The sequence below is a fragment of the Sinocyclocheilus rhinocerous genome, unplaced genomic scaffold, assembly GCF_001515625.1.
Source record: "Sinocyclocheilus rhinocerous isolate Xijiao unplaced genomic scaffold, SAMN03320098_v1.1 scaffold219, whole genome shotgun sequence".
In the NCBI taxonomy this organism is placed as follows: domain Eukaryota; kingdom Metazoa; phylum Chordata; class Actinopteri; order Cypriniformes; family Cyprinidae; genus Sinocyclocheilus; species Sinocyclocheilus rhinocerous.
In genome coordinates, this window is record NW_015666166.1 from 24,433 (window position 1) to 37,245 (window position 12,813).

Consider the following 12,813-nt stretch of genomic DNA (forward strand, 5'->3'; position numbering starts at 1 on the left):
TCTGTGTACACTCTTAAAAATAAAGGTGCTTCAAAAGGTTCTTCAAGCGATGCCATAGAAGAACCATTTTTGGTTCCACAAAGAACCATTCTGTCAAAGGTTCTATAAAGAACCATCTCTACCTTTTTATAATCTGAAGAACCTTATTTCGCCACAAAGAAGCTTTTGTGAAACAGAAAGGTTCTTCAGATGTTAAAGGTTCTTTATGGAACCATTTAGACAAAAAGGTTCTTCTATGGCATCCTGAAGCACCTTTATTTTTAAGAGTGATATCCTCAGTGCACACAGTGACATGCTTCTCAAAGCATTCTTCTCCACAGATCTCTGGCTGCACATCATAGTTTCGACTTTCTAGTCACCTTCATTTGATTACAGTTACAGTATTGTTTTTTTTTCTGCTGCACGTCTCCCTTGCATAGGCTATTTCCAACCTAATTAAGGTATTTTTTTAATAGTTTACATACGTAGCTATATACATACAGTATTCCAACACAGTTTATGATTAGACAGTATGTCTGATGGGCTAAATATGGTTAATATTTGAATTTAACTTTATATATAAATTTACAACAAGATATATATCACTCTTGCTCCGGGTGTGTGTTCACTGCTGTGTGTGTGCACTTTGGATGGGTTAAATGCAGAGCACTAATTCCTAGTATGGGTCACCATACTTGGCCACATGTCACTTCACTTCACTTCAATCTCCTGTATATGTGAAAACCTACAGGGAATATAATTAGGCTACATTAGATCATGTATCATTACATTGGCCATTTGATCCAAATAAGTGCATTATTAATTTATTTTTAAATTCACTAATGTGTGTAATGTTAATAAACGTGAGATATTAATTTTTCAAAAGCACAAATTCAATTGCAAACCTGTTGAAATGAATGTGATTGTGTGTCTTTGTCGCTGCGTGTCGCTGCTGAACGCAGTACGCTTTTTTTGCCAGCCTTGCAGGCTTGCTTTGGTTCTGTCATGTGATGGTTCCTGCGTTTGCAGCGAAGCTCTTAACAGCAAACAAACAAACTAACCGCTTCTAAGACGAAAAACTCACACAGAAGAGAGACTGAAGCTGCTGGACTGCTGTCATGGGGTGCTGTTTCAGTGCCGGGAGCAACCGGGTAGAGAAGGTTTATTCAATATACACGCAAACAGCTATAAAATACAACATAATGTGGCGTTTGTATCCGTGCAACAAGAATTACATACAACACACATTTAATGTTGGTGTGTGTTATTAAAGAACAGACTACAACAATACTACAACAATGTCTAATATCTTTAAATGAGCCTACTTTTCTTATCAGAATTGTTTACTTCTGGTGCCATGATGAGTAGACATGTAAACTGTCACAAACTGAAAGTAAGTGTTGGGAACTTAGGCTCGTGTCTGTGTCTAGATGTGTCAGACCCCTAGATCTGACAAGTGGTGTTTCAAAACTACAACAAACTTACTCTAATGCCTAATTTCTCCTAATATTTCACTTAGGTATTTTTATTATGTATATTTATTATTATTATTTTGTATAACGATTAAAAATCCTTATACATGAATCACTAACAGTTGAAAAAAGTAACGGACAGTGTTACTTTTGAAAGTAATGCATTACAATATTGCGTTACTCCCTAAAAAAAGTAACTAATCGTGTTAGTTACATTTTATAGATTGTAACGCGTTTTCCTATATCTGGGCTGGGCTTGCTTGTTTGTTTTTAATATACAACGTATAACTTTTGGCAAATGTAAAAGCCCTTTCACACCAAAAGTGAAATGAATAATCCTCAGGCTGAAGGAAATGTAAATTCACGTCTGTACAGTAGAGGGCGCAGCTCTAACAAACCTTCAGCTGTGCTGCTGCTATTCTGGATTGCATGAAGAATAAGATGCAGGAGAAGAAAGTAGTGCTGCGCGGTATGACCAAAAATTTATATCACGGTATTTTTCGAAATTATACCGGTTTCACGGTACATGACGGTATTTTTTTTTTTTCATGCATGACCGGGTGTTAACCATATTTTCTACTGATTGAGAGAGGAAATACTGCAGTATATTGACTTAGAATGCCCTATTTTACTGTCATGATGAGTGAATATTGTCAAAAAATACCACACTAAATAGTGACTAAACACGACCCCTTTTAATACATGTTAACCAGGAGTCACTCTCATTTATAATCGCGGCATCGTCTGATAAAATCAACATGCATCTACACTAAAGAGCGGCTATGCGGTTGTTTTGGCTATATTACTTTTTTGTCTCATGCAGCGCACTGCCTGCGTCTGAGTAACAAACTAAAAAAAACAACAAACAAAAAAGTGCATGTGATATTAACAGACGAACTATGCTCATATTTATAATTCCAAACAATCAGTAAGCGACAGGTGCTAGGAAATGCTGTTTTGTACTCATTTATTGAGGAGTCGGCTGCGGTGCTTCTCTGCCGCTCACTGCACAGAACAGACGCCGAGAGCGGTGACACTTCTCCGGGAAAGTCAGACCTCGCGTTCGCGGGACAGCACTGGAGAAATCTTCCAACTGAACCATAGCTAAGGTTTATCCAAAAAAGTCGCTAAGTTTGTCAGTATATATATTCTATGGAAAAAAAGCAGCTAAAAGGGTCTGAAAGTTGCAAAATCTAGTGCTAAAGTCGCACTCGTGTGTGTGTGTGTGTGTGTGTGTGTGAGACGCGGGAGCTGATGGCAGGGGGCGGTGGATATTTGTGGCGGTCAATGTGGATATTGTGGATGAGTTCTTCTGTGTCATCACGTTCTATTAGTTCTACAGCTTCAGTTTCGGAACTTTCACGCTTAGTAACACATACAGCTGTTCCCTCACCACAGTGCAACAGTGAAAAAGGACCCCTTTCAAACAGTGTCGCGTTCCGAACGTTGTTTAAGCGACATACACCAGTATTGCGGTATTTTAAAAATTCATATCATAACAAAAATAAACACCGGTATTCGGTATGAACCGGTATACCGCCCAGCACTAGAAGAAAGTTCAACACTCTTCAGCAATAAAACAAATTAACATTAAAATGATCATTTTTGCTGGTTGAACTGGATAATCGAAGGTCAGCAGCAAAGACACTGGTTAATAAAATGGGATTAAATACATAAAGGATGTTTGTGTTATTTAACATAGTTAATTATTGCAGGTTTGCACCATAGACTGTAAAAAAGACACACACAACACCTCTGCACTCCCGATTTTTCTCAACATAGGAACAGGAGAGCTGGCAGTCAATAAACGGGAAAACAAAGTAACTGACGTTACTTATTTGAAAAAGTAACTCCGATATTTCCTTGTAAATGAAAAGTAACTAGTTCTAGTAAAGTAATCTGATTACGTAACTCACATTACGTGTAATGTGTTACCCCCCAACACTGGTAATGGAAATGTATTTTTTGTATAAATCACTTTTGGGCAGGTTCATGTTTGGTTATATGATGTAGTTTAATAAGTAGTTGATGTTTGGGCTTACGATGTAAGAAGTCATTTAGCCAATGTTGTTAACCAGAGCAACTTGCAGTATATAATAACAGGTTTAGTTCACCGGGAGCAACCTGAGATTACATTTCAAATGAAATCAAATTGACTTCTTTTGCACGTTACTTCAGAAACTTGTGAACTCTGACACATCTTTATTTTGTCATACTGGTTAGACAAATAGCTATTTGGTCATTGTTTTAGGCTACTATTGCCTTCTCAAAAGAGTGAACCGATGGTTTTTCAGGAGGTGTGATGATCATGCTTTTGAACAGCCTCCTTTTGGCTCTTTTGTGCAGGACGACCCAAAGAAGCCATTGATTCCTGACCCAAACTTAAACAAAATACCCACCAATGGCTCGGATCGAAACGCGGACAGCCTGCCGTCCAACCGCACGGATGAACAGGCCCTGCTCATCATTGTGCACATGCGCTTGGCTGTTATTAAATGACCAGCTCACAATACATTAGACTGCTTTTGACATGCCAAAGTATATATGTATGAAGAATATGTTCAAAAGCGTGCATTTATTACAATAAAGACAGTAATATTGTGAAATATTTTTACAATTTAAAATAAGTGTTTTCTATTTTTAATATATTTAAAAATGTAATTTATTTCTGTGATCAAAGCTGAATTTTCAGCATCATTACTCCAGTCTTCAGTGTCACATGATCTTCAGAAATCATTCTAATATTCTGATTTGCTGCTCAAGAAATATTTCTGATTATTATCAATGTTGAAAACAGTTGTTGGGTAAACCATAATTGTTTTCAGGATTCTTTGATGAATAGAAAGTTCAAAGGAACAGCGTTTATTTGAAATAGAAGTCTTTTCCTTCAGTAACTGGATATCATAAAGTCACATTTTGTACATTTAATGTATCCTCGCTGATTAAAAGTATTAATTTCTTTCAAAAAAAGTAACAAAACATTTACTGTCCCCAACCTTTTGAACAGTAGTGTATATAAATAATAAAAACAAATTTTTAACAAATTATGCATTTGTTATCTGCTGATTTCTTGGTCTGTCACTAGAAATAATAGACATTATTCAGAGTTTTTGTTTGATTTATTGCTTTTCTTTCCTCCTCAGGTGTCTAAGATCGCTGCGTATGCCTACAGCGCCATCTCACAAATCAAAGTAGATGCCAAGGAAGAGCTGGTGGTGCAGTTTGCTATACCATGATTTTTTTTTTTCTCAGAAAGATGTTTCGTCAGCTGAACAATCGCTGTATTGTTAAACAACAGTACAATCCACTAAACGCACTGTACTTCAGTCCCTCACAGCCTTGTTTTCAGCGTGGCCTGTCTTATGAATAATCATACTATTAAATCTGAGTGTTTTGGACGGGGAGGTGGGTTTGAGTTGTTGCGGTGGAAATTTGTAAATTGTAAATGATGTTCTTGTGTCAATGCCTTTAATGTACAGAGTGTAAAATGATTCGAGATGAATGATTACCTGACGTTCTTTCCTGACAGAGTTTGAAATGCCACACAGTATGTTTGTGTAATTATTTATTTAGATTTTATATATTGATGCAAGCTCACAGACAGTGTGGCACAATTCGCTCTCTAGATCATGGCAAGGCACTTTTGTCTTTCTTTGAGATTTTTAAAGGGATAAAATGTGTTGTTTTCTGTTGCAGTTTATTATTAGTGCTCAAGTTTGTTTATTTGTTACCTAAATGTGGAATTCTAATGATTTACAGAGATAACTCTTCTTAGGCTAGTACCAAAAATGTAATCTTAATAATCTGTTAATACTGTTTTTTGTTTAACAAAATTACGCATTAAAGACATTCAAAATTATAAAATGTTGTTTTTATTTTATTTTACTGAATGTGTGTAGTATACATTTATTGGTGGTAAGGACAATGAGAATATTTTGTTCATCCACTTGAATATACTGTACAGTCATAAGTTCAAATTTGGTCCCTTATCGTGTTAAAAATCCAATACTCGCATCTCACCAACACAAGATGACAAACTGATGACAGGTCCTCCTCACTCAGCCCTGATTGGTTAAACTGAACCAATGATGTTAAGGAAAAAATGCATTGCATTGACTGCACCTTATTTTTCTGTGATAGTTCTATACTTTATTAATTACGCAAAGAGCTTGGTAAATTACTTACAAATTTTAGGCCGTTACTGATTACAGATTGCATGATGAAAACTGTTGTCAGTAACGTAATCTAGGTTACTCATTTTAGGCAGAGCTGGGTAGATTACTTTGTAATCCGTTACTGATTCCAAATTACAAGACAAAAATTGTGGTACCTTACTACCTTTCTGGGCCATAAAACGTTTCAGTTGCATTGCTGTCGTGTTAAGAAGACGAACAAACGTTTTACAGGTTTGGAACGACACGAGGGTGAGTAATTAATGACCGAATTTTCATTTTTGGGTGAACTATCCCTTTAAGTAATCCAGATTACATGTATTCAGTTACTACCCAGCTCTGATTATCAGTGTTGGGGGTACCGCATTACAAGTAACGTGAGTTACGTAATCAGATTACTTTTTTCCAAGTAACTAGTAAAGTAATGCATTACTTTTTAATTTACAAGGAAATATCTTGAGTTACTTTTTCGAATAAGTAACGCCAGTTACTTTGTTTTCCCATTTATTGACTGACAGCTCTCCTGTCCTCATCACACTTGCACAAAAACAGATTCAGTTTTGGCTTTGCTGCTGACCTTCAATGATTCAATTCAACCAGCAAAAAAGACTTTAGATAAACATAACATTTTTGTTTCCTTTTTTTATTGCTGAAAAGAGAAAAATGAGCCCAGCGCAGATTAGGAAAAGTAACGCAAAAGTAACGTAACACATTACTTTCCATTAAAAGTAACCAAGTAATGCAATTAATTACTTTTTTAGGGAGTAACGCAATATTGTAATACATTACTTTTAAAAGTAACTTTCCCCAACACTTCTGATTATACACGTCCAAATGTATTTACATCCTTCAATGTCGATATTTTCATCAAAATTGCTGCATTTTGGATGGAATCACGCATAAGATGTAGCACATGATAAACTTTTTTTTTTTTTTTTTTAAGCTTACGGAAAAAGTACATCAAATATACTAATTTCTATCATACACTCTATTTTCCTGTTAATATAGAATTCCAAATTCTTCCAAAATAATCTCGAGTAAATACAATGAAAAAAAAGATGCAAAATAGTTTCTTTTTCTTGACCACAAAATTCACAGGTATACGAAATATTAAGCTTAAATCTTTCCAAAACATGCTTTGTAGCACATGATAAACGCATTCTGTGAACGGGCGGAATTTACGTCACAGCGTTTTGTGTGGAGACGGAAGTCACGTGACGCGACTGGGAGTTCTGTCATGTGATGGTTCCTGTGTTTGCAGCGAAGCACTTTACAGTCAACAGACAAAAAAAAAACGCTTCTAAGACGAAAAACGCACACAGAGAAGAGACTGAACCTGCTGGACGGCTGTCATGGGGTGCTGTTTCAGCAGCGATAGCGAAACGTCGGAGCAGGTAGAGGAGATTCAATCAATATGCAGCCAAACAGCTATAAAATACAGCTGAATGTGGCGTTTGTATCCCTGCAACAGGAATTACAGACAACACGCACTTAATGTTGGTGTGTGTTTGAAATTCTTCAAGAACAGGCCAGTATTGAGTGTGTTTCAAAACTACAACAAACTTACTCTAATGCCTAATTTCATTCAATTATTTGTCTATTCAGAATTACTGGCTTTACTGCTGGTGATATGATGATTAGACATGGGAAATGTCATAAATTGAGAGTAACTATGTGTAGGGAGGAACTAGGCTTATGTCTGACATGAGCTCATGCAGGAGGAAATTATACATATACAGGGTAAACTTTAATATAACAGTGGATTTTCAAATCCAGGCCTGGAGTTTTCCATTTCTGTATAACTGTGCAAAGGTCTGAGACCACACTGAGAATCTGTGGTTTATAAATTATTTATTATTTCGGTCCATTTACAACAACAATGGGAAAAAAATGCAAAGAAATGTAAAATGTCTAAATATTTTCACATTGTTATGCTTACTGTATTATATTTTATTATTTTATTTATTTATATATATATATATATATATATTTATATTTTTTATATTAAGCTTTTTTTATTATTATTAATGATCTCAGACCACACTGGATTTTTTTTTCTGCTTGTGCTCTAAAATATTTCATAGACTTTTTAATTATTTCATTTATTTAAGCAAATCTCTTTGAAACAATTAAAATCCTTATACAGTAACGGAAAAGTATTTTTTGTATAAATCACTTTTGGGCAGGTTCATGTTTGGTTATATGATGTAATTTAATAAGTAGTTGGCGTTTGTGCTTATGATGTAAGAAGTCATTTAGCAGATATTGTTAGCCAGAGCAACTTGTAGTACATTTATGACAGGTTCAGGAGCAGCTTGGCAACATGTTCCTTCAAAATGTAATAACTTGCAGACTCTGACACAACATTATTTTCACCTAGGGTGTGTGGCATACTGGTTAGACAAATAGCTATTTGGTCATTGTTTTAGGCTACTATTGCCTTCTCAAAAGAGTGAACCGATGGTTTTTCAGGAGGTGTGATGATCATGCTTTTGACCAAACTCTTTTTGGCTCTTTTGTGCAGAATGAAGAGGTAAAGCCATTGATTCCTGACCCAAACTTAAACAAAATACCCACCAATGGCTCGGATCGAAACGCGGACAGCCTGCCGTCCAACCGCACGGATGAACAGGCCCTGCTCACGACCATCCTGCAGCGGACAGCCCTGTACGACACACACGTTCCCTTTCACTGTGACCGTCGAGTCATTTATTACACGGTTTGGGCTGTTGGTAGATTTAAAACTCACTTTTCTTTTCCTGTTGGTTAGGAACATAATTGACGTGTCGGCTGTTGATTCCCAAGGCATGGAACAACATGAATACATGGACAGAGCCAGACAGTACAGGTGTGTTACACTACTGAAATGCCGTTTGGCTGGGTGTATGTTATTGTGACGTCATAACCATGCATCACTAGATGTGTGATATGTCCATTTTTTAAGCTGATGAAGATTTGCACATAGGTTATGTATTAAGCTGAATCATATGTGTTTGTGTTAAAGCACGAAGCTGGAGGTGTTGAGCAGAACGCTGTCTCAGAAGAAGCCGGTTCCTCTCCCGTCACTGACCAGCCAACCTCACCAGGTGCTCGCCGCTGACCTGGTCTCCTACTCAGATGTACAGCAGGTCAGACTCGGTTAATAAATGACCGTCTCACTGTACATTAGACTGCCTTTTACATGCCAAAGCCTGGTGTGAAAATTATTAGTGATTGATTACAGACAGTGAAAACTAGAGATCAATTCAGTCAATATGTAATATATATTCCAATATATAAATAAGCTAATGTAGTTTAATTGTAGCAGTTGACATGCATGCATATATGCTTTAAACAACTTTTTATATAATATGTATATATTAAAGATGCACGTATGAATCTATAAATATGCTACTGTTCTGAAGTTAGAGGTTTATTAGGATTTTTTACATTTCTGAATGAAGATGATGTTCACAAGGCATGCATTTATCACAGTATAAACAGTAATATTATGAAAACTATTATTAGAATTTAATGTAACTTTTCTATTTCAGTGTTCTATATCAATGTTCTAAGACGTTGTGCTGCTTAATATTTTTGTGGAAACCGTGAAACGTTTTCTCCGGAATTCTTTGATGATGAACAGAAAGTTCAAAAGGAACAGCATTTATGTGAAATAGAAATCTTTTGTAACATTATAAATGTCTTAACTGTCACTTTGGATCATTTTAATTAGGGATGCACCGATACCACTTTTTCCAGTACTCGCCCGATACCGATACTTTTATTTTTGGTACTTGCCGATACCGAGTACCGATACCGATATTTTTATTGCATTTGTACATTTTTTAAATATTGGGTACAGAATGTTGTTGGTGTTTCTTTGTCTGAATATGGCGCTTATCACATGCTGTGTGGTATCAGTGTTTGGTATCGGGGCATTTTAACGAGTACGAGTACAGGAGACCAGTATCGGGCCTCCCTAATTTTAATGCATCCTTGCTGAACAAAAGTATTCATTTGTTTTCAAAAACTTCTACTGTCCCCAAACTTTTGAGCAGTAGTTTACATAAGTTTAAAAAAATGTATGACATAAATTGTGCATTTTCCATTGGTCAGGCTGTTGGCGATGTGATGAATAGTCAATGTATTGGTCTATCACTAGAAATGATGCATGTTATTCAGCGCATATTATTCATTTATTGCATTTTTTCCCTCCTCAGGTGTCTAAGATCGCTGCGTATGCCTACAGCGCCATCTCACAAATCAAAGTAGATGCCAAGGAAGAGCTGGTGGTGCAGTTTGCTATACCATGATTCAAAAGATGGACCTCCTTCCCCCCAGTTCCTCTGTTTCTGTCTCTAATTCTAGCCCTTTTCACTCCTCCGTTCTCCTTCCAAACTTCTTGAGATGCAGACGCCCGTGTCGTTGTTCTCTGAATGCCCTGCAGATAAATATAATTCACCCCAACCAGAGCTCCTTGTGTAAATCCGTCAGCCGCTGCCACAGCACAGATCCGCGAGAGTAAAAACATCTGATCTTCTATCTTTGCTTTGACGAGTTGCATTTGATCAGTTACCGGTAGTTTTAATCAAACTCTTTTTCAACAAATACATCAGAAATGTATTTGAAAATCTTTAGTTTAGTTTAGTTTTATTTGTTCTTGTTGATTCTTCTTCTGTTGGCTTTTCAATGTCCTGATTGGAGATTGTTAAACCAAGTAGCACATCCAGACTTCTCGATTACTCTTATACTTGTATTAAAGTTAACTCTATATTTACTCAGTTTGGCTGGGTCATCTTAACACTTAGGTTATGGTTCAGTTCAGTAATGAAATTTGTTCTCCTGTAGAATTCGGGAATCACGGTGGTTTAGAGTTCATTATTTCTGATTCAATTTCATAATTGTATGCACTGAGGTTCCAGATTGGGATGCAGATTAATATGGGCAACATAAATAATATTTCTGTCTGACCAGAGTAACACACACATAATGTTGCATTAACCATCGTTTGTTTGTTTTTTAACTAATTTGGATGTAGAACTGTTTTGCGTGACTAATCTGCTTGAAATTCTATCAAATTCATTTTCAACTGGTTTAGATTTGAGTCTATCACTGTTAACTACCCAAGAAGGTCCTGCAAACTGCATTAATTCCTGTTTTTGTTTTCCTCTATTTGCTAATAGACCTTAATCAGGTTAGACGCCATATTGAATTTTACACGGATGAAAACGAGGTTGTGATGCATAGACTTACCTTAGAGTCTTTACAGTAGCACACACTGTATAAAGATAATGTATTTTCACAACTTTTAAACTATTTATGGAGTTTTTGTCTACTGAAAATTTTCTTCGGAAATAAGTTTCGTCAGCGCACTGTTAAACAACAGTACGATCAATTGAACGCACTGCACTTCAGTCCCTCACAGCCTCGTTTTCATTCCTGTCAATATATATATATATGCATTTTTTATGGCGGAGTGTAAATATCACGGTACGTTTGACCAAAGTACCTTTAAGGCATTCTATAGTCTTTGGTTTGACGTACCATGCCACGTCATATCACTAATTTCATTTGAGATTTTGAATCCTCTGAAGTGGCTCTGCTATTGCTTTTAACGGAAGAGAAAGTGTTTCTCTTACCGTGCACCTTTCCTATAACCTTCAAACGGTCATGCGAACACCGGTTAAACCGATCCAGAACAGCGTGGCCTGTCTAACGAATTATCATACCGTCAAATCCTGGTGTTTTGGACGGGGAAGTGAGTTGTTGCGGCGGGAATTCGTAGATTGTAAATGATGTTTTGTGTCAATACCTTTAATGTACAGAGTGTAAAATGATTTGAGATGAATGATTAATACTTGTGTAGCGGGAAGTGTAAACGGCTCTACGATCTGTAGCTTGTTTTTAGCTAAGCAAACGGGGACGCTTTTACCTTAACTGTTTCACTTTTAACATAATAAAAATATATTATTACATTGCTTTAACTTAGTCTATCTAATTTTTTTTATTTAATTTTTTTTTGCTGTTGTGCCGGAAAACAAGGAACAAACTAGTGAATTCAAACAACTAGCGTTCTTTCCTGAATCCTGACAGAGTTTGAAATGCCACACAGTATGTTTGTGTAATTATTTATTTTGATTTTATATATTTATGCAAGCTCACAGACAGTGTGGCACAATTCGCTCTCTAGATCATGGCAAGGCACTTTTGTCTTTCTTTGAGATTTTTAAAGGGATAAAATGCACTGCAATACTTTTTCTGTTGCCGTTTTTTCTATTAGTGCTCAAGTTTGTTTGTTTGTTACCTAAATGTGGAATACTACCTGATTTACAGAGATAACTCTTCTTAGGCTAGTACCAAAAATTTAGTCTCAATATTCTGTTGAAACTGTTTTTGTTGAATGAAATTATGCATTAAAGACTTTCAAAATTATAAAGCATAATTTTTTTTTGTCTTGTGTGTAGCAGATATACATTGGTGGTGAGTGCAAGGAGAAAACTTTGTTCATCCATTCTTGAATTGCTAATTGCAATTCTCAAAGAAACGTTGTGCCATGGCTTTAAAGATGTTCTAGTTAAATGGACGTTTTTCTGTTGCTTAAGATGTTTCACCACTTATTCATGTGGCTTCATCAACAACTAATGAAGAAACACTCTGGCTGACTAAAGCAACTCCAGCTCTACTACTATTTTACAGTTTTGAAGGAGGCTAGATTTAAAGTCAGCCTCTCTGTTGCAGATCAAACCGTAGCTGTAACTCCACATTCATGTTTATTAGAGTATCAGGATGTCGGGTGGAGAAGGTTCAGTCCACTTTGCTGTGACTCATGGATTTGTGTGGGTTTCTGCTCCTCTGCCAAACTGAAGTCAACTCCCGTTCCTGTTTAGTGACAGCGCTGAAATCAATCATCTTCACATGAGGAAGGGTGCCGATCAAATGCGCCCTACAAGAGAGGCAGAAAAGCAATTTAGTGAAAGAATTTGTCTTTTTGTGACCTGAACTGTGATTCCATAAACAATTCTGAGCAATTCAACATTTCATGACAGAAATTATTGAAAATATTCAATTTGTTAATGAAATATACTCATAAAACATTTATTAATCTTAGTTAATGTTAATTTCAACATTTACTAATACATTATTAAAGTTATATCTTAAAATTTAAAGGGGTCATATGATGCGATTTCAAGTTTTCCTTTCTCTTTAGA

General features: G+C 36.1%; 1 protein-coding gene across 2 annotated transcripts; it reads left to right on the top strand.

Annotated features, from left to right (window-relative positions):
• The first annotated feature begins 932 nt into the window (after positions 1–932).
• On the top strand, positions 933–12,544 carry LOC107731819 (ragulator complex protein LAMTOR1-like). 2 transcript variants are annotated; one of them, XM_016543001.1, is made up of 6 exons: positions 933–1,130; positions 3,798–3,905; positions 8,256–8,290; positions 8,394–8,471; positions 8,628–8,751; positions 9,826–12,544. In XM_016543001.1, exons 1-6 carry the CDS (start codon positions 1,098–1,100, stop codon positions 9,916–9,918), a joined length of 471 nt encoding a protein of 156 aa, XP_016398487.1. In that variant the 5' UTR covers positions 933–1,097; the 3' UTR covers positions 9,919–12,544. The 2 variants fall into 2 exon arrangements, with proteins under 2 accessions (XP_016398487.1, XP_016398486.1); XM_016543000.1 differs by lacking the exons at positions 933–1,130; positions 3,798–3,905 and adding an exon at positions 6,803–7,017 and having other exon boundaries at positions 8,148–8,290.
• Positions 12,545–12,813: the final 269 nt, after the last annotated feature.